The 22,785-nt window shown below is 35.7% G+C and overlaps 1 protein-coding gene across 3 annotated transcripts in view; it reads right to left on the reverse strand.

Annotated features, from left to right (window-relative positions):
* BRWD3 (bromodomain and WD repeat domain containing 3) overlaps positions 1-22,785 on the reverse strand; it is a 216,972-nt gene that overhangs the window by 142,926 nt on the left and 51,261 nt on the right. For all 3 annotated transcript variants that reach the window (XM_059156493.1, XM_059156492.1, XM_059156494.1), the window contains exons 7-11: positions 16,360-16,520; positions 13,287-13,508; positions 8,993-9,093; positions 7,407-7,477; positions 6,142-6,242 (exon numbers count right to left, since the gene is read on the reverse strand). In XM_059156493.1, coding sequence (XP_059012476.1) covers positions 6,142-6,242; positions 7,407-7,477; positions 8,993-9,093; positions 13,287-13,508; positions 16,360-16,520 — 656 coding nt within the window. The remainder of the gene's footprint in view (positions 1-6,141; positions 6,243-7,406; positions 7,478-8,992; positions 9,094-13,286; positions 13,509-16,359; positions 16,521-22,785) is intronic.

Genomic DNA, 22,785 nt, shown 5'->3' on the forward strand with positions numbered 1-22,785 from the left:
GAGCCCCACATTGGGCTCTCTGCTCAGCGGGGAGCCTGCTTCCCCCTCTCTCTCTGCCTGCCTCTCTGCCTACTTGTGATCTCTATCAAATAAATAAATAAAATCTTTAAAAAAAAAACACTGCTAGAACTGATAAATAAATTTAGTTAAGCTGCAGGATACAAAATCAACATAAGAAATCTGTTGCATTATTATACATTAATGATAAAGCAGCAGAAAGAGAAATTAAGGATTCAATCCAACTTATAATCGCACAAGAAATAATAAGATACATAGGAATAAACCTAACCAAAGAAGTAAAAGACCTAGACTGTGGAAAGTATAAAACACTGATGAAAGAAACCGAGGATCATAGAAATAGAAGACATTTCATGCTCAAGGATCAGAACGAATATTGTTAAAATGTCTATTCCACCCAATGTAATCTACACATTTACTGCAATCCCTATCAAAATACCACCAGCATTTTTCAGAGTTAGAACAAATAATCCAAAAATTTGTAGGGAACCACAAAATACCTTGAATAACCAATGCAATCCTGAAAAAGAAAAACAAAGCTGGAGGCATCACAATTCTGGACTTCACATTATATTACAAAGCTATGGTGATCAGAACAGTATGGTAGTAGTACAAAAATTGACACATATATTAACAGAAAAGAACAGGAATCCCAGAAATGAACCCACAAATATATGGCCAATTAATCTAGAAACACAGAAAGGGTCGCCTGAGTGGCTCAGTGGGTTAATATCTGCCTTTGGCTCAGGTCATGATCTCAGGGTCTTGGGATCGAGTCCCACATCTGATTCCCTGCTCAGCAGGGAGCCTACTTCCCCCCTCTCTCCCTGCTGCTCTGCCTACTTGTTATATCTCTCTCTGCGTCAAATGAATAAATAAAATCTTTAAAAAAAAAACAGGAAAGAATATCTAACAGGAAAAAGAGAGTCCCTCCAACAAATGGTGTTAGGAAAACTGGATAGCCACATGCAAAAGGAAGAAACTGTACCACGTTCTTACACTGCACACAAAAATAAATTCAAAATGGATGAAAGACCTAAATGTGAGACAGGAAACCATCAAAAATCCTGAAAAAAAACAGAGGCAGTAATCTCTTTGACTCAGCCATAACAACTTCTTTCTAGATATATCTCCTGAGGCAAGGGAAACAAAAGCAAAAATAAACTACTGGGGGCACATCAAAATAAAAAGTGTCTGCACAATGAAGAAAACAATCAACAAAACTAAAAGGGAACCTAAGCAATGGGAGAAGATATTTGCAAAGGACATATCTGATAAAAGGTTAGTATCCAAAATATATATGGAACATATAAAACTCAACACTCAGAAATCAAATAATCCAGTTAAAAAATGAACAGAAGAAATAGTCTTCCAAAAACAGACATACAGATGGCCCACAGACACATGAAAAGATGTTCATCATCACTTACTATCTGGGAAATTCAGATCAAAACTACAATGAGATATCACCTCATACTTGCCAGAATGGCTAAAATCAACAACACAAGAAACAAAAGGTGTTGGTGAGGATATGAAGAAAGGAGAACCATCTTGCACTGTTGGTAGGAATGCAAACTGAGTGCAGCCACTCTGGATAGTATGGTGGTTCCTCAAAAAGTTAAAAGTCAAACTACCCTATGATCCAGCAACTGCAATACCGGGTAATTACCCAAAGAATACAAAAACACTAATTCAGAGGGATATATGAATCCATATTTTTATAGCAGCATTTTTTTACAATAGCCAAGACACATGCAGCAACACACATGTGCATCAATTGATGGATAAAGAAGAATACAGACAATGGGATATTATTCAGTTTTTAAAAAGAATGCAATCTTGTCATTTGTGATGACATGGATGGAGCTACAGAGTATAATGCTAAGTGAAATGGCAGTCAGAGAAAGACAAATACCGTTATGTTTTCATGCACCCGTGGAATTTAAGAAGCAAAAGAAAGGAGCAAAGGGAAAGAAAGAGACAAATCAAGAAACAGACTCTTACTTATAGAGAACAAACTGATGGTTACCAGAGGAGTTTTGGGGGAATGGGTTAAATAGGTGATAGGGATTAAAGAGGGCACTTTTCATGATGAGCACCAGGTGATGTATGGAATTGCTGAATCACTATATTGTCCAGCTGAAACTAATAAAACACTGTTAAGCAACAAATTTTAAAACTAAAAAAGAAAAGATTTAATAAATAAAACTTTTCATTTTGTGTATCCCTGTACCAATTACTATATAATTTTATCAATTTTTTTGTTCTGAAATTCATATTAGCTTTATATATATTTAATCCCCTATCTTTAATACATGCTTGTCTTTTTCAGTGAGATATTTTACTTTCATACAATTTCTTATTACTAGTTAATTCCTTTTCTTTTCTGAAGAAAGTTATCTCAACATTTTTTTTTAGATTTAATTTTTTTTCAGTGTTCCAAAATTCATTGTTTATGCACCATACCCAGTGGTCCATGTAATACATGCCCTCCACAATACCCACTACCAGGCTCTCCCTACCCCCACACCCCTCCAAAACCTTCAGTTTGTTTCTCAGAGTCCACAGTCTCTCATGGTTTGTCTCCCCTCCAGTTCCCCCCAACTCACTTCTCCAACATTTCTTTTATGACTGTTTTAATTTTGACAAGTTCATTTATTTTTTGCTTGTCTGGAAAACTATTTATCTCCCCTTAAATTCTGAATAATATTACCAAGTAGGATTCTTGGTTGGACATTTTCTTGTTGTTTTTTTTTTTTTTTTCCTTTCAGCACCTTCAATATACCATGTCATACCATGCCACTCCCTTTTGACCTACAAAGTTTCCAGTGAAAAATCAGCTGATGGGCTTATGGAGGCCCTTTTTAAAATATTTTATTTATTTATTTGACAGAGAGAAAGATCACAAGTAAGCAGAGAGGCAGGTAGAGAGAGAGAGAAGAGGAAGCAGGCTCCCCACTGAGCAGAGAACCCAATGTGGGGCTTGATCCCAGGACCCTGAGATCATGACCTGAGCCGAAGGCAGAGGCTTTAACCCACTGAGCCACCCAAGCACCCCTGCGGGGGACCTTTTAATGCAACAATTCATTTATCTCTGGCTGCTCTTAAGATTCTCTTTAATCTTTAACATTTTAAATTGAATGTTCTTTATTTTTTTTAAAAGATTAGAGAGAGAAGCAGGCTCCCTGCAGAGCAGAGAGCCCGATGCGGGGCTCGATCCCAGGACCCTGAGATCATGACCCGAGCCGAAGGCAGCAGCCCAAACCACTGAGCCACCCAGGCGCCTCTTGAATGTTCTTTAATGTAGATCTCTTTTTTTCTTATTTGGAACTCTGTGGGCTCCCTGGAACTGAATATCTGTTTCCTTCCCTACGTTAGGGAAATTTTTAGCCATAATTTATTGAAATAAGTTTTCTACCTTTTTTGCTTTTTCTTCTGTCTTCATTTGGGACTCCCTATAATGCAGATGTTATTCTGCTAGATGTTGTCTAGTATGTACCTTAAACTATCTTAATTTTTCTATTTTTTTCCCCTTTTCCTATTCTTGGTACTTCTGATGTCTTGTCTTCCATGTTGCTCATCTGTTCTATTTTGTTTATTCTGCTATTGAACCCTCTAGGTATATTTACCACTTCACTTATTGTATTCTTCAGCTTTGTGACTTCTCTTTGTTACTTTCTTGTGGTTTATATCTCTCTGTTGAAGTTTTCACTGTGTTCATCCATTCCTCTCCTGAGTTTGGTAAGCATATTTATGACCATTACTTTGAATTCTTTATCAGGGAGATTACTTATCTCTACTTCATTAAGGTCTATTTCTGAGGTTTTCTCATTCTTTTATCAGGAACATATACCTGTCTGCTCATTTTGCTTGACTCCATTTATGTTTCTATGTGTTAGGTACAATAGTTACCTTTCCTCTTTAAAAAAAATTTAATTATAGCTAACACACAATGTTATATTAATCTCAGGTGTACAACATAGTAATTTGATAAGTTTACACATTATACTATGTTCACCAGAAGTATAGCTACTGTCTGTCACCATATACTGCTATTAAAATATGACTTACTACATCCCCTATTTGGTAATTTTTACCCTATGATTTATTTATCCCATAACTGAAAACCTGTATCTCTCATCCCCTTCACCCATTTTACCAATTACACTACTTCCTTCCCGGATGGCAATCACAAGCTTCTTCTCTGCATTTATGGGTCTGCTTCTGCTTTTTGTTCATTGGTTTTACTTTTTAGATTCTACATATAAATGAAATTATATAGTGTAATCTTGCATTGGAGATAAATCTTATCAGTTCAACCATGGCCTAGCTTATGGCTGTTTCTCATACCCCTGAGATTGTCTATAAGTAGCACAATTTGTTCTTGATAGGTCTCAGTTGTTGAGGGTATGCCAAGGAAGGGATCTCAAGACAGTGTCTAGTTTCAGGCTAATTTTAAGACAGATTATCAGGCAATATATTCTTAAGATATGCAAATATGTAGTCTTTGGGTCCACAATCATAAACCCTGTTGACTTCCAGACCAATTCCAGAGGTGTCCCTGCACAATAGTTGCAAAAATCATAGATTTAGACGTGTGTATAACGTCCTTTCTGTGAGGTATCAGTGAGCTACAATGATGTCAAGATAATGCCAAGTGAGGGTTCTAATATAGTGAATACCCCTGCCCATGTGCCCTGAGAGCCTTTCTATAGCCTCTGGATGTGTGAGCTGCCCCCATGACAAAAAAAATAGGAATTTTTTCATATCAAGAACAGGGGTGTATTTTAGTCTTAGTTGTGCAATTCCCTGGGTATGATAGCCTGTCAAAAACTGTCTCTCTAACTTCTTCAAACACATTGGATCCAGAAACAATATCCTGGGCCTCTAGAGCCAGGTGGTCAAGGGGTGTCCTGTGTGGGGTGTGCATGCCCACCAACTATGGCAGGCAGGCTGTAAATGTGGTATGGGGGTGGGGTACTCAGCCCACCTGGTTGTGGTGGGATAGGCCACAGCTGCAGAATGCATGGGTAGGGTGCTCCCATTGAAGCTAGTGGACTTAAAGACTTAAAGGAGGGGTTCCCAACAGTGCCCATCTACACCATCACCAACAAGGGAGGAGAATCCAAAAATGGTGCCCACTTCTGCCCCTGGAGAGAGTCCCAAGAGGTTCCTGCTTCTCCAGCAGATGCATTAAGAATAGCAAAGGAGTCTCCTTCACATAGAGTCTAGTTGGCTTGCAAACTATTGTTTTTGAGCTGGGTCCCATGGCAAGTGAGTCTGTGCAGGACCCTTTAAGAGTATATTTTTCATTCCCTACAATTCTCCTAGAAGTAAGCCCCACTGGTTCTTATAGCCAGATGCTTTGGGGGCTCATTTCTCCACTGCAGGTCCCAAGGGTTGGGGTGTCTGATGTGGGACATAGATAACTTGCTCCTCAAGAACAAGTTCCGTATTATGAGATCACTCCCAACTGTGGATTGCTGCTCCTGAGGTGGAGTTTTTTTGAAGGACCACATCTCTACCTCTTCTACCCTTCTCAATGTGGTCCATTTATGCTTTGTTGTAGAGCCACTGTTTACCTAGCTTTCAGGTCCTTTTCAGAGGGAATTGTCCCATATATAGCTGCAGATTTGTTGTGTTCATAGAAGGAGGTAGTTTCAGGATCCTTCTAGGCCACCATTTTTCAATGTGTCTTTTAAAAAGTATGTAGATTGTAAATGCCTAAGAACAACTGATTGGTCATATTTGAGCATCACCAATACATGCTACTAAAGAGAATATGGTTTATTTATTTAAAAAAAGTATGTAATTTTAAAGTAACAAACAGCTCACATAATTAATTGAATACAGCAGGCTCAAAGAGGATTTTCATTAACTGTTACTATAATATGTGTTTTCTTCCTTTCTATGTAATCAAATAGAACTTGTTTTATATACTACAGCCATACTAAATCCAGAATTTCACACTGATCTTCATTACTACCGAGATATCTTACCATGTAGATTTCAGCACCAATATATATTAATTAAGGTACAGATCAGAAAAGAAGAAATAAAACCAACTTTCCAGAGATATGAAAAAAGAAAGCAACATACTTAAGTTTCTCATTTTGCTCTTACCGTATGTGATTCTAATTCAGCAATTTTCTCAGGGGTCTCAGAACCCAAATAATATATTCTAATCACATGGTCAGTGCTACCTGTTGTAATGAACATACCACCTGGAAGATTAAAAAACAAACAAGCAAACATTACACCAAGTAACTTTAGAAAACCTTTTAATTGCCTTCTTAGTTATATGCTACCTTATATTAATAAGAGGATATCTTATCATTAAAGACAGGTTATCTTCTAATCATTAAAGACATATAAAATTTCAGAGAAAAATACATAAAATTCAGGAGAAGTATTTAAAGGACAACTATACCACTCACCCAATAAAAATCCAACAACTATACACTAAATACAGGCCTTTGAATAATAAACATTAAAGGTCAGAGCCTTGAGGAATTCTTTATAATTTATGCAAAATCCTAACGCTCAAAATTTTTTTATAAAATGACCTATAGCTACAGTTCTCTTTACAGTGGCTATAATGGTGTAACCTAAAAACTCAACCACTTTATGGATTATGAAAAAATTCTAGAGATGGAAGGTGGTAATATATCAAAAACATTGTGAATATACTTAATGTCAAAAAACTACTCACCTAAAAATAATTATTAAAATAGTAAATTTTAGGGGCACCTGGGTGGTTTTGTCAGTTGAGTGTGTCACTCTTGGTTTCAGCTCAGGTCATGATCTGTGGTCCTGACATTGAGCCCTATATCCATGCTCAGCATGGAGTTTGCCTGAGAGTCTCTTCCTCTGTCCCTTCCCCAACTCAAGTGCTCATGGGCACATGTGTGCACTCTCCCTCTCTTTGTCTCAAATAAATAAATCTTTTTTTTTAAATAGTAAAATTTATGTTAAATTTACCACAATGAAAGAAAAGGTCAACTAGCATATAATTCTTAGCAGTAGAAAAGCAACCTTTACACACTGTAAAAGTGACTTCTATATGGAACTACAGTATATATTTTCTGAAACGTCAGGTCAGGATTTTAATGTTGAACTGTGTGTGTATGGGGGGAGAGCTGTACTTTTTACCAACCAAATTCTGATTTATATAAAAACATATTAGAAAAATAAAAAAAAACCTTCAAAAGCTATTACATGTTAGTTAAAATCCACAAAGGTCCATCTATTATATCATATGGTTCACATTTTGGGTATGTTTCTATTAAAAAACATATACCTTTTTCTCCACAAAATTAAACATATATCTTTTACAACTGGATCATTTAGTATTTTGGGTACTTGAAACTTTCAATTTTTACACATACCAGAACTGAAAGATGAGCAAGATATCTGAACTCCAGGTCTGGATCTCTCAGTAAATTTCACTGGGCGATCTCTAAGGGAAAAGTTAAGACATTTGTATTTTCCATCATGTTCATTTAACATACAAGAATCTTTGCACACTGCTACATATTGACAGATTTATCATCAGCATTATAAAAAACACAACTGAAGTAGTCAGTACTATTGCCATCATTTGGGTTAAAAATACATTAAACCTTGCAAATATACATTAAGATACCAGTATTATTATTATAACTTTACATATTACCACATAACTTACTACCATTAAGAAGTTCAAAGTCTTTTTTAAATTTTTTATTTCTTTTCAGCATAACAGTATTCATTGTTTTTGCACCACACCCAGTGCTCCATGCAATCCGTGCCCTCCCTAATACCCACCACCTGGCTCCCCCAACCTCCCACCCCCTGCCCCTTAAAAACCCTCAGATTGTTTGTCAGAGTCCATAGTCTCTCATGGTTCACCTCCCCTTCCAATTTCCCTCAAGTCTCTTCTCCTCTCCATCTCCCCTTGTCCTCCATGTTATTTGTTATGTTCCACAAATAAGTGAAACCATATGATAATTGACTCTGCTTGACTTATTTCACTCAGCATAATCTCTTCCAGTCCCGTCCATGTTGCTACAAAAATTGGGTATTCATCCTTTCTGATGGAGGCATACTATTCCATAGTGTATATGGACCACATCTTCCTTATCCATTCGTCCATTGAAGGGCATCTTGGTTCTTTCCACAGTTCGGCGACCATGGCCATTGCTGCTATAAACATTAGGGTACAGATGGCCCTTCTTTTCACTACATCTGTATCTTTGGGGTAAATACCCAGGAGTGCAATTGCACAGTCATAGGGAAGCTCTATTTTTAATTTCTTAAGGAATCTCCACACTGTTTTCCAAAGTGGCTGCACCAACTTGCATTCCTACCAACAGTGCAAGAGTGTTCCCCTTTCTCCACATCCTCTCCAACACATGTTGTTTCCTATGTTGCTAATTTTGGCCATTCTAACTGGTGTAAGGTGGTATTTCAATGTGGTTTTAATTTGAATCTCCCTGATGGCTAGTGATGATGAACATTTTTTCATGTGTCTGATAGCCATTTGTATGTCTTCATTGGAGAAATGACTGTTAATAACTTCTGCCCATTTTATGATATGATTATCAGTTTTGTGTGTGTTGAGTTTGAGGAGTTCTTTATAGATCCTGGTATCAACCTTTTGTCTGTACTGTCATTTGCAAATATCTTCTATTTGCAAATGACAGTACAGAAAAAAGTTCAAAGTCTTCTTACCAGAATAATAAATGATACAAATACTCTTTACAAAAATTTTGTGTATAAGTTAAATCGTCTCTTCAACACTAGTTTCATAAGAATTTTATTCTAAAATCTCTAACATCTAATTGAAGTAGGTATAGATGTATTTTATATATTTATACACATGCATACATATATTTTATACTTAAATACATGGACTAAAGAATTTCTCAAGGTAATAAAGAAAAACAAACAGGATTGATTTTGTACAAAATTTCTAATCCAATTCTAAACTTACCTAAACTTCATTGTTTTTACATGCCATTGCCAGAAACAGATTGTTCCATCAGCACCAGTAGAAGTGAGGTATCTGGTTGTGCCTTCAGTTGATGGACAGAACTAAAAAAAAAAAATCTAATTGAAATAGAAAGCTTTCATGTTCAAATTTATTTTAAACACAGCATGTTCTAAAATTATAATCATTTAAAAAATAATTTAAATAAATTCAATCAAGAATTTCAAGAAATCAGTTAAATTTCCTAGATTAATGGATACCTTACAAAAATTGAAAATATCAAGAAACTGTAGAAAAAAAAGTCAGTCAACAAATTTAGGATTAAATATATTAGTCTTAAAAATAATTACTTTTAGGGGTCCCTGGGTGGCTCAATCAATAGAGCATGCAACTCTTGATCTCAGGGCTATGGATGTAGAGATTACCTAAAAATAAAATCTCAAATAACTATTTTAAAGTACTGAATATCACACTTTAAAAGATTACTATTTCATTACTTCTAATGGAGAAAAAAAAATCACAAGGTGGTTACTAGGTAAACCATTACAAATTTGCTAAATATATGTTTAACAGCAATGACTGTGGAATTTTCATAGTTTTTATGACCACAGCATCAGAAACCATTCTAAAATCAATGCCTAGGAAGTTACTATCTAAATATTTTGGTATTAATGCTTAACTTTAAATTCCAGCTTTAATGACATATGATATAAATTTTGTCCTTTTTAAATTTAAATCATTTTCATTTGTTATAATAGAATAAATAAAATGGTCAAATCACTATATCATTGTAGAAAAAACAGATTAAAAAAATATACTTAAGTTGACAATTTAAAGGATGACTAATACCCTAGATGAAACATGGACAGCCTTATCATATAGGATTCTCAAGCTGTGACTCTCAGTATTTTATACATCCTCAGAAAAGAATCACAGATAAGGGAAGAGCCACTGGGCTCCTGATGCCTGAGATACAGGAAAAAGCTGAAAATCAAACCAGGGTCTCTGCATGCCATGAGTTTTAAAAATCCCAAATAGAGATAATCAACACCATGAAGATAAATATTAAGAATCAAGATGCATAGGGTTTGAATAAATTTTGACCACAAATCTGAAGAAAATGGTCACTACAGATTAGAAATCATTTATACAGTTCTCGATTGGAAACACATAACTTCTTAAAGACTAGAGTTTAAATAAAAAATTATCAATTAATGTTAGCCATTAATAATTGATAATATAGTAAAGAAACCAGTACTCAGGTAGCATGCCTACACTTTCCTTTCTGAGATAGAGAAGCTTGTATTGGAGAACTTAATCCACAATTTATAGGCAGAGTCTGCAAGCTACAGCCCACAGGCCAATTCCAGCTTGCTACGTATTTCTGTAAATGAAGTTTTACTGGAACAAATTCACCTTACACTGCCTATGGCTGCTTTTGCACTGGAATGCAGAGTTAAGTAGGTGTGACAGAGATCATATGGCCTGCAAATCCTAAAATATTTACCTATCTGATCTGTAAAATTTGCTGATCACTGATTTATACAAATGAGAAATATGAAACTCTATAATTTTATTAAGTTTGAAGAAACACTAGAACCTTTATTATCACCATTATATTTAAATAAATTCAGTCACAAAGGGGTATCTGGCCCATTAATGTAGTCTAATTGAATTGTTTTTAAATAATAAATCGTGTTAGAGATTATAAAACATTTGTATTTGTATTTCTTAATATAAATTAATATATCATTATTGAAGAAAATTTAGTAAATACAGAAAACAATAAAAGATACTTATAATCCCACCATCCAGAGGCAACCACTATTGAAATCATACCATTTTATCTCAATTTTGCTTACAAAAAAGAATCTGGAAAGATAAACACCATGATGTTAAGAGAGACAGTTAATTAGCCCAGAGTAAGTAAAACATATACAACTTAAAATTTTAGAATGGTAAAATGGTCAGAGAAAGTCTCCCTGTGAAAGACAATTTGCACAAGGTGGTTAGAAAGGGAAGGAGGGGCGCCTGAGTAGCTCAGTGGGTTAAAGCCTCTGCCTTCAGCTCAGGTCATGATCCCAGGGTCCTGGGATTGAGCCCTGCATCATGCTCTCTGCTCAGCAGGGAGCTCTTTCTGCCTGCCTCTCTGCCTACTTGTGATTTCTGAATTTCAAATAAATAAATAAAATCTTTTTAAAAAATTTAAAAAAAAAAAAAGAAAGGGAAAGAATAAGCCATGTGACTATGCAAGAAAGAGCCATTCCACGGCCATGAAACAGAAAAAGCAAAGGCAGCAGTGTAGATAGAGTGATCTAAAAAAGCAGAGAGGTAGCAGCTAAAGCAGAATGGAAATGGGAAACAAGTAGTAGACAATGAGTTCAAAGAGAGAAAGGGGTTGAGAATATACGCCTTACAATGTGGGTCATTTAGACTTCCACTTAAATCTGAATTTGGAAGCTACTGAAGTTTCTGAGTACCAGTGAAATGATTTAACTTCCATTTAAAAAATCACTCAGCTTGCTATGCAGAGGTTAGCCTGGGGCAAGAAAGAGGGAAGGGAAGAAGCAGGAAGATCAGTTAGATGTCTGTCTCAATAATCTAGGTTACCAAGGATAATGGTTTGAAATGGAATAGTAATGATTAAGGTCATGATAATTTGTCAGATTCTGGATTTATTCTGAGGGTAGCCAACATGATATGCTAACAAGTTAGATATGAGATATAAGAGAAAGAAAAAAAGCCAGGGATGACTACTCTGAGCAACTGAAAGGATAAAACTGCCGTATGTTGAGTTGAAGAAAGCTCTTGGAAAAGTAGATTTGAGGAAGAAAGACAGAAGTTCAATTTTGAATATGTTGAATTTGAGATTCATGACATTTATGTGATGGTACCAAGTAGGTATTTGAATATATAAGTATGGAACTAAAAGAAAGGTCCCAGAATAAAAATATAAGTTTGAAAATCATCAGCCTACAGATAAACCTAAAGCCATGAAACTTAATGAGATCACTAAGAGAAAGAATGTGATAGAGATCCATGGATCTTTAGGGATTTCCCACGTATAAATGAAATGAGATAGAAAGTAGAAAATCAAACTATGAAGGAGCCAAACAGTATCATAAACATTTTTCAATATAAGCAGTTTTTTTTATGTTATGTGAGAGTTGCTTCCAAATTCCAGAAATAATCTGTCAGATAAGATGGTAGAAATACAAATAACTAAATAATCACCTAAAACAAAGTCCACGAAATAATTTCCATTGATCAAAAATTTAAATCTAATATACGTTAAACCTAATTCATGAGGCGCCTGGGTGGCTCAGTCGGTTAAGCAGCTGTCTTCAGCTCAGCTCATGATCCCAGAGTCCTGGGATCAAGCCCCAAGTTGGGCTCCTTGCTCAGCAGAGAGCTTGCTTCTCACTCTCCTTCTGCCTGCTACTCTGCCTACTTGTGTGTGCTCTCTTTATCAATTAAATAAATAAAATCTTTTAAAAAATCTTGCTAACTAAAAAAAAAAAAAAAAAAAAAATCTTGCTAACTCCTCATAAACAGGTGATATTAAATTAAATAACAGACAAAAATTAATGGACATACTTTCTAGTGACCAAAGAACAAAGAAAAGTAAATGGGAGTAATTATCTCATCCACAAAAGTAGTCTCCTTGACCATAGTATAAAATAGAGTTTCAGGATTCCTTTTTGCTCTCAACACAAAGAAGAGAACAAGTTCAACTTAGTTTTCTTAAATTAAAGGTATTTTTGGAGGTATCCAGGATTTTCACTATCAACATTTAGTAAAAACACTCTGTGAACAAGAACTGAAAAGAAGTCAATGCATTTTATGTCAAACATCAAGCTAAAACAGGAAATCACTGAAACGAAGAATAAAATTTTAACATTAAACCATACACACACAATCTGACTGACAAACATCTTGCATTAAGTATTAACACAAAGTATGCCAATATTCAAATTAGAACCTGTTTCCAACCTAACAGGTATCAGTGTTGCTTCCTTACAATATTTGTAAGTCTTTTCCCTTCTTCACAAATACTAGTCAGATAAATGTCTTGCCCTATATTTGGAAAACTAATTCAGTGATTTTTGAATGATCTCTAAAGCAATAAATTTATATGTAAAAGGAATTTTAAAAATACCAGAGAAAGGTAGGGCAAAGCCCTTAGAGATCATTTTTCTGTTGCCATTCTTTATAATAATATCCACACAAAATAACAAAAACTGAGAGAATTTTCATCCTCATTACATAGGTAGTGATACCTTTTCATTTTTCTTACCTGTATGGAAGTAATAGAAGCTGAATGTCCCTGAAGGACTGCAACTGGTGCACAAGTTCGAAGACACCACACTCTTACAACCTTATCACAGCTGCCTGCAGCAATAAGAGTGTTTTCATAGTTAACAGCCATATCAGAAATTTCAGCAGAGTGCCCTCGGAGTGTAGCAAGGAGACGTCCATCATCCGTTGCCCAAATTTTCACCAAACAGTCATCTGAACCCTATAGTAACACAGAATGACAGATTCCCAATGAAGCAAAAATTTGCACCACCACCCCTCTTCCCGGAAAAAAAGAGCCAAAATGACAAAGGGAGGATTTTTCTTTAAGATTTTATTTATTTATTTGACAGAGAGAGAGAGAGAGATCACACATAGGAAGAGAGAGAAGCAGAGAGAGGGGGAAGCAGGCTCCCTGATGAGCAGAGCCGAATGCGGGGCTCCATCCCAGGACCCTGAGATCATGACCTGAATGAAGGCAGAGGCTTAACCCACTGAGCCACCCAGGTGCCTCAAAGGGAGGATTTTTATTAAGTTACTTCTAAGCCTTTACTTTCTAATCTCCTCTGTCCATATAATATGGATCCAGGAAGAAATATAAATGATCTTCAAATGACAGCGTTTGACAAAGCATTATGTAAACTGATGAAATTTGTGAAGAACTCCCCAAAACTACCAATCCTGACAACTCAAATATTAAAACTCACTTTAAGTGATTTGGCATTAAATATATCTGACATTATTTATTTTTTTTAAAGATTTTATTTATTTATTTGACAGAGAGAGAGAGATCACAAGTAGGCAGAGAGGCAGGTGGGGCGGGGGAGGGGAAGCAGGCTCCCCACTGAGCAGAGAGCCCGATGCGGGACTCGATCCCAGGACCCTGGGATCATGATCTGAGTGGAAGGCAGAGACTTAACCCACTGAGCCACCCAGGTACCCCTGCCATTATTTCTTTCCTTATGCCTGACAGCCTTTTATCATGATTCCTTGAATATTTTTCTACAAATATTTAAAAATTTAGCCTAAACTCTACATGCATTTCTCAATAACTTGTGTCCTTGTTAATAAACTCTGCTGAAAATGTTAAGTTGAACTTCCTATTGATAATTTCAAGAGCTTTAAAAATAGTAAAAAGCAATTCTACTCCAATGTAGTAAATAAGTTAGTTCATAATTATTGGTTTATAAAAAGATAATGGGACATCTGGGTTGCACAGCCAGTTAAATGTCTGCCTTCAACTCAGGTCATGATCCCAGGGCCCTGAGATCTAGCCCAGAGCCCCAGGTCAGGCTCCCTGCTCAGCGGGAAGTCTGCTTCTCCCTCTCCCTCTTCCCCCAACCCCACCACCCCTGCTCATGTTCTCTTTCCCTCTCTCTCTCAAATAAATAAAACCTTAAAAAAATAAAAAATAAAAATATAGCAATTGTCATTCTCGTCATGATCATTAACATCCAAATACTTAGGTGATGCATTTGGAGTTAAGAAAATGTCAATGGAAGAGTCTTTAATGAACTCCAAGGAGTCATAAGTTCCCAAAATGCAAACTATTTCATTTACTATAGCACAGAAAGTTAAAAAGAAAATTATGACACTAAATACACTTCTATGTTAACTTACTACTAAAATAGTGAGACTAAAACCCTTCTTAGAAATATTAGCATGCTACAATTTTGTACTCAAAAGCCCACAATATTATCTGGTTAATAAAATGCTAAGCAAAGTAAGTCAGTCAGAGAAAGACAAATACCATATGATTTCACTCATATGTGGAATTTAAGAAACAAAACAAATGAGCAAAGGGGAAAAAAGGAGAGAGAGAGGCAAACCAAGAAAGACTCTTAACTATAGAGAACAAACCTATGGTTACTAGAGGGGAGGTGGGTGTGGGGAAGAGGTAAAATATATGACCAGGATTAAGGAGTATGCTTGCTGTGATGAGCACCAGGTGATGTATTGGAAGCACCTAATCACTATATCGTACACCTGAAACTAATATTACACTGTATGGAAACTAACTGGAATTTAAATAAAACTTTAAAAACCCAGATTTAAGGATGCCTGGGTGTTTCAGTTGGTCGAGCATCCAAGTCTTGATTTCAGTTCAAGTCTTGATCTCAGTTCAGGTCTTAATCTCAGGATCCTGAGTTCAAACCCCATGTGTAAAACTTTTTAAAAACTTAGTATTGGGGCACTTGGGTGGCTCAGTCAGTTAAGCATCTACCTTTGGCTCAAGTCATGATCTCAGAGTCCTGGAATTGAGCCCAGAGATGGGCTCTCTCCCTACTCAGGCGGGAGTATGCTTCTCCCTCTGCCCTTTCCCCCTGGCTCTCTCTCCCAGAAAAATAGATGAAATCTTAAAAAAAAATTATTAGTACTGAAATAAAAGAAAGATATACACAATAAATGTAATTTTGGTTACAAACTGTGTATGGAGTACAATTACTCAACCATAAGAATGACATAATCATTTTAATTAAGAAGAATAGGCACCATTTACACTAAGTGACAAATGCAAAATGCATTTTAATAAATGTTTGCAAAAATGAAATAGAATGGAGTAGATAAGTTTGTTTCACACAAATTAACCTCTAGAATATAAGGCCTTCTTAAGATTTAATTTTTTAAATTAGATTTCCCAAAACATAGAGAACATTATAGTTCACCCATTTATTTATATAGAATGAGCAAAGATTTTCAATTTCTTTTTTTAAGTTACATATTTCTTCCCTTTTTTTTAGATTTTACTTAAATTCAAATTAGTTAATATATAATATATTATTAGTTTCAGAGGTAGAATTTGGTGATTCATCAGTTGCATATAACACCCAGTGCTCACTACATCAAGTTCCCTCCTTAATGTCCCTCATCCAATTATCCATCCCGCACCCACCACCCCTCCAGCAATGCTGTTTGTAAATTCATCTTTTTACTCATCTTTGTACTCATCTTTCCTTGCATTCATGTGTCTAAGAAGGATGAATTGCTTACAAAGCATAATTCAATACCATGAAGCCTACCTTCAACTGTAGTAAATAGCAAACATGCTACAGTATCATTAATTTTAAACTCACTGTAAAAATTCTTCTCCCACTTCGGTCAAATGCTACACAATAGACAGAAGACAAGTGCCCCAGAATTCTCTTATGCATCTTAATGTGCTGATAAGCAGACGAAGGGAAAATATGGCTGAAGCGACTGCATCCAGTTAATTGCCGGGCAGAGGTGATATTCACTGAAAAACATAGAATAGAAGATTCCTTCTTAAAACCTAAAAGCAAAACGTTATTCATAAAGTCAAATCATAAGTATTAAGATGAGATAAAATAGGGTACACACACCATAGCAATTTTACCCTGTGAAAAGCCTAAATTCCATTATACATTTCATGATTTTATGAATTCAAGTTTAATACCACAAAGCACTAAGAATACTCTTCTTTTAAATCCCGTAAGTCTGATTTTCTGTTTGCCTTACTATGGGTTCTCAAGTACATTTTTGTTTTACCTTTCTTGGTAAACTATAGTCAAAGACACTGTCACTTTAAATATATAGGTAAATCATACCATAACATAAAGGAATTTTAGAATACAGACTGCATTTGATTAAATAAATACATTTTAAAAGTTACATAGGGAACTGTATGAACTCCTATCCTACCTCCTCAAACCTATTCACTGCATATGCAGCTACACAGCTGTCTCTAAACTTTCAAGAGTAATAGGCTTATACAGTGGGATGCCTGGGTGACTCAAGTCAGTTAAGCATCTGCCTTTGGCTCAAGTTATGATCCCAGGGTCCCAGGACAGAGTCCTGCATCCGGCACCCTGCTCAATGGGGAGCCTGCTTCTCCCTCTACCTGCTCTGCCTGCTGCTCCCCCTGCTTGTGCTCTCTCTCTGACAAATAAATACATAAAATCTTAAAAAAAAAGACTTATACAGTGAAAAAAGAAAGGAAGCTATGATAATACATTAAGCTTTTAGTAACAAACAATCCTTTCTAAGTTTGTATATAGGTTCTCCATTTTTTGGTCTCTGAAACAGTAGACTCTCCACTAGTTACCAATAAATTTTTGAAACTGCATCTCCTATATAAAGTCATCATAGTTCTTTTTGTTTGTTGTTTTGCCTTATTAATTTCCTTTATAAAAACAGACAGAATAAACCAGAAGTCTGCCCAGTTCTCTTTCAAATGCCACCTGGATTCTTCTCACTTACCTAAAATGGAGATCTTAATCCCCATGTAAGGATTTACAAGCAGCCGCTTGCTCTGTGAAATTCCTCCAGTCTTCCCTTATACACTAAAAATATTTAACATCCCATACATTATATTTTAATCAAAACATAAGATCCTTATAAGCGCGAAGTTACCTTGAAACAACATAACATTTTACTGTAGTGCATAAATAATATAGTACAGATGGTAACAGCTTTATGTTGAAGTAAGGCAAAATTAAGGCAAGAATGGGTTTGTAGCTAGATTAAAACAATTAGAACCATGCCACAACAGGGGTGCCTGGGTGGCTCAGTAGGTTAATCCTCTGCCTTCGGCTCAGGTCATGATCTCAGGGTCCTGGGATTGAGCCCCACACTGTGTTCTCTGCTCAGCAGGGAATCTACTTCCACCTCTCTTTCTGCCTGCCTCTCTACCTACTTGTGATCTCTCTCTCTCTCTCTGTCAAATAAATAAATAAAAATCTTTAAAAAAATGTCAGGGTCATGTTAAAAAAAAATGCCACAATAAAAAATATGGAGTTTTCACACATCTCAATCTTAAAAGCAAAGGAGTCTTTTTTTTTCAAAGGCAGATCCACTGGCCATTTTAAATTCAAAAAATGACAAAAAATGAATGATGAATAGCAAAACCAATTAGACTTTGAATGCCAAACAATAGAGATCTGAGGATTTATAGAACACTGTGAGATGCTGAGTAAATAATGGTAGAAAACCCACAAGCATCACTACTACCAGCTCAGAGGATTTCTTTTTGGCACCTTTCCCCATCCCAACCTCTAGAAATTTTCACAACTCTAAGATGGAAAGAGCAAACACCATTAACTTTGGGACTTAGTAATCTTCCTTTACCAGTCAAACATTTCTTACTGCTCTTAGTTCCTTAAAACAATCAACCATCACTTCTGCTTTGCTTTTTTTCTACCCATACTTTTCAAATAGATAGAAGAAAAGGTGTGTTACTTTAAGGCAGGGTTTTTCAGCCTCAGCAATACTGGACTTCGGGTCTGATGAACCTTCACTGTGTGGGGCCTGTCTACTGAAAAGTATTCCTTAGCCTCTACCCATTAGATTTTAGTAGAACCCTACCACCATTAAGCTGTGACAAGAAAAAATATCTCTAGACATTGCCAAATGTCTACTGGTGGTAATAAACAAAAACAAAAAACATTACAACTGTCCCCAGTTAAAAAAAACTACGTAAAGTAGAAAAACAAAAAACAATATCAATAGGAATAAAAGTAATCAGAAAAGCAACTCTAAGAAGAAAAGCAGAAACATAAGGAAAAAGAAGTAGTGAAAGACACAGGGTAGAGATAAAGAGCTACCAGAAAGCTACCAGAAATCATTCCTCTAATAAATACCTGCATTTTTTTGAAGGCCAAAGGAATATAACTAAGCATATAAACAGTATATTCTTAACCCCACTAAGAGATCCCATTAGTACCACAGGTCAAAACTATTAAATCAGGAAAAATGACTAAAAACTTTATGCATCTTTACAGTCTATACCAATTAGCTTTTACTTTTTAAGACTCCTTTACAAAGAAAACTATTAATTGAAAAAAAATGGAAAATATATCCAACAAATATGACAAAATCTTAATATTTTAAAACACATATAAAACTAACCATCTAGGGGCGCCTGGGTGGCTCAGTGGGTTAAGCCGCTGCCTTCGGCTCAGGTCATGATCTCAGGGTCCTGGGATCGAGTCCCGCATCAGGCTCTCTGCTCAGCGGGGAGCCTGTTTCCTCCTCTCTCTCTCTCTGCCTGCCTCTCTGCCTACTTGTGATCTCTCTCTGTCAAATAAATAAATAAAATCTTAAAAAAAAAAAAAAAAAAACTAACCATCTATAAGAATATCATTAAGGGGGCACCTAAGTAGCTCAGGTCCTGATCCCAGACTCCTGGGACAGAGTCCCACATTGAGCTTCTAGCTCAGCAGGGAGCCTGCTTCTCCCTCTCCCTCTGACCGCTCCCCCTTGATCTCTTTCTCAACTCAGCTCTAATAAATAAATAGAATCTTTAAAAAAAATTCCACTAAGATCTAATAGATGAACAGATAAAAGGAAATTAACAGGTAAGTCACAATATAGGAAATACAAATAAACAGAATCATAGAATATATTTAACTATTTTGCCAACTATCAAAAGAAATTTAAATGAAAATAATAAAATACAGTACTATACCTAATAAATTAGCATTTTAAAAATTATAAAACCTAAGGCCAGCAATTACTACTTGAAACTGTTATATGCCTATATTTCTAGATAGACTATAAAGTGACATGATCCATTTGGAAAATAATTTTGGCAATACACCTCAAGAGTCATGAAAATAAACACACTCATTGCCCAACCCTTGAGAATCTATTCTAGTGACACAACTTATTAGCAAAAATGAGCTACATGCACAAATGTTTAATGAAGTACTACTTACACTACCAAAGAATGATAAATAACCTAAGTCCAACAACAGGGGAATGGTTGATCAAATTACAGAATATGTGATGGACTATTCTATAGAAATTAACAATTAAAATACAAAACTAGGCCCTGTGGAAAAATTTAGGAACTACAAAGCACAAAATATAAAATGCAACCTTACAAGTATACTATGACTTAAATTATGGGAAAATATGCAAAATATGCATAATAAAGACTTAAAAGAAACAAAGGAAATGAAACTATCTGCTTTGTGATTAAACTATAGGTAAATTTTTAAAATTTCACCTAACACACTTAACAATACATTTTTAACTTAAACACAACTTTTCTATTGGGTTCTTCCTAGTTACTGTTAATAGCTATTCAAAAAACTTCTAATATAAGGTACATTGTATATTTGACAGCAGCAGCATCAAATATTCCTTCTTTCCAACCTCAGTGATTTTTTGTTTATTCATCTAGCACCTGAGATGCTAACATTTATATATTTTCTGTTATTTGATATCAACAGGGCTTAAGTTCTATATACACTAAGGAGTTCTGTCAACACTCTTTTTTGCATGCATTGTCCATTTAACCAGTATTTTTCACAATTGCTGCTTTCTGTTTTTCTTATATATTTACAGAGCACTTTATCAGAAACATTTTCCTCAATTGTTAATGGCTGATAACTGACTACAAAGATACAAGAGTTCACTTTTAACCAACTCTTGAGTATTTTACTAAGAAGAATTGGGTCTCATTCTTCTAAGCCTGAATATTATTCATGCTCCCTTTAAGAGAGAAGAATGCTCAAAGTCATTATTCTTTTGTTCAAAATTAACAATAAAATAAATGACACACATAAACACACACACAATTATCACAGTCCTGTATCTGAATGTTTCTACCTAATGTACTATTTCAGTGAATTTTTTTCTATTTTAAGTATAATGCAAGTTGAAAGATAAGCAATTTAAAATTTAAAATTTAAAAATTCCCACAATCTTATGCCAATATATCCACTATAATGTCATTACTGCATTCTCACTATTAAGCCTTCCTAGTAAATCCATAGGTTCTTCCCCTATATGCTAATTGGGACTTTTAAGACTGCTGAATGGTCTTTGAGAAAAAGCACAGAAAAATGTCATAATTTGAATTGCATGATATTCCAGTAATCCTTTATGGGTTGAGCTGAATGAAACTTGGTATTTGACTACTTTCTACATAAAAATAGTGATTTTAGATGGCTCAGTGTAATACCTAAAATTGGAGTGCAGGGATGGGCAGACATCAAGCTTTAGTTTGATGTATGTATCTTGCCCTATTTACTTCTCCATTAAGAAAGCATCATCCACACTGTCAGGTCTACAGTATCATCCCACATAGATTTCTCATTTCTTTTATCTCTACCCATTGTTTTTCATAGTATAGTCACATTTATACCATTTCAAGTTTGTATCTCCTTATGTGAAATTTTCTAGTTCACTTTCTTGCATTATACCTAGTAATTATAAATACTCTGTCCAACCTAATGTTTTCTCTTGTGACTTACTGGTCACTTCCACCTTTGTGGATTTTTTTTTTTAAGATTTTATTTATTTATTTGTCAGAGAGAGAGAGAGAAAGAGAGCATAGACAGACAGAGTGGCAGAGAGAGAAGCAGGCTCCCCACGGAACAAGGAGCCCAATGTGGGACTCGATCCCAGGACGCTGGGATCATGACCTGAGCTGAAGGCAGCTACTTAACGAACTGAGCCACTCAGGCGTCCTTGTGGATCTTTTTCCTATGTTACAGGCACTGTTTTTCATCATGCCCTTTTCTTAAAAACTGGGTGATTTTATAAGTGTCCCTAACAAGCAGTAAAATTAACTTATTTCAGTTTAATTTTCTATGCTTCCTCAACATCAATTAGAAGTGCTAGTGAATAGGGGCACCTAGGTGGCTCAGTGGGTTAAGCCTCTCTTCGGCTTGGGTCATGATCCCAGGGTCCTGGGATCAAGTCCTGCATTGGACTCCACTCAGTGGGGAGCTTGCTTCACCCCCTCTCTCTGCCTGCCTCTCTGCCTACTTATGATCTCTCTGTCAAATAAATAAATTTTAAAAAAAAGAAGTGCTAGTGAATAGTAAAAGGGAGAGAATATGAGATCACAATTATCCCATAAGAAGACTCAAAATTTTATCAAGCATTTTTTTAAGATTTTATCTATTTTTTTGAGAGAGACAGAGATAGTGACAGAAAGCCCAAACAGGGATGAGAGAGAGAAGCAAGCTTCCTGCCGAGCAGGGATCCCGATGCAGAACTCGATTCCAGGACCCTGGGATCATGACCTGAGGTAAAGGCAAACACTTGTACAACTGAGCCACCCAGATGCCCATCAAGAATATTTTAAATAATTAATTAAAACTGAGTAAAATTCACATAAAGGTTCTCCTGAAATGTTATTTTTTCTAATACCATTTTATTATTTATATTTATTTGAGAGATAGAGAGAGAGAGAGAGGACAGAGCACAAGCAGGGGGGAGAAGCTGAGGCAGAGGGAGAAGGAGACTCCCTGCCAAGCAGGAAACCCGATGCAGGGCTTGAGATCATAACCCAAGCTGAAGGCAGATGCTTAACTGTCTGAGCCACCCAGGCACCCCTCTATTAACATTTTAAACGCTACTGAAATGCCTTTAGAAATTAAGACTGCTGAATGGTCTTTGAGAAAAAGCACAGAAAAATGTCATAATTTGAAGTGCATGATATTCCAGTACATGCTACATATTAATACATCATTTCATATACTAAAATTCTATTTGTTTTGTAATTACAATATGGAATGCTGTAACCC

This window comes from Mustela lutreola, chromosome X (assembly GCF_030435805.1).
Source record: "Mustela lutreola isolate mMusLut2 chromosome X, mMusLut2.pri, whole genome shotgun sequence".
Classification (NCBI taxonomy): Eukaryota; Metazoa; Chordata; class Mammalia; order Carnivora; family Mustelidae; genus Mustela; species Mustela lutreola.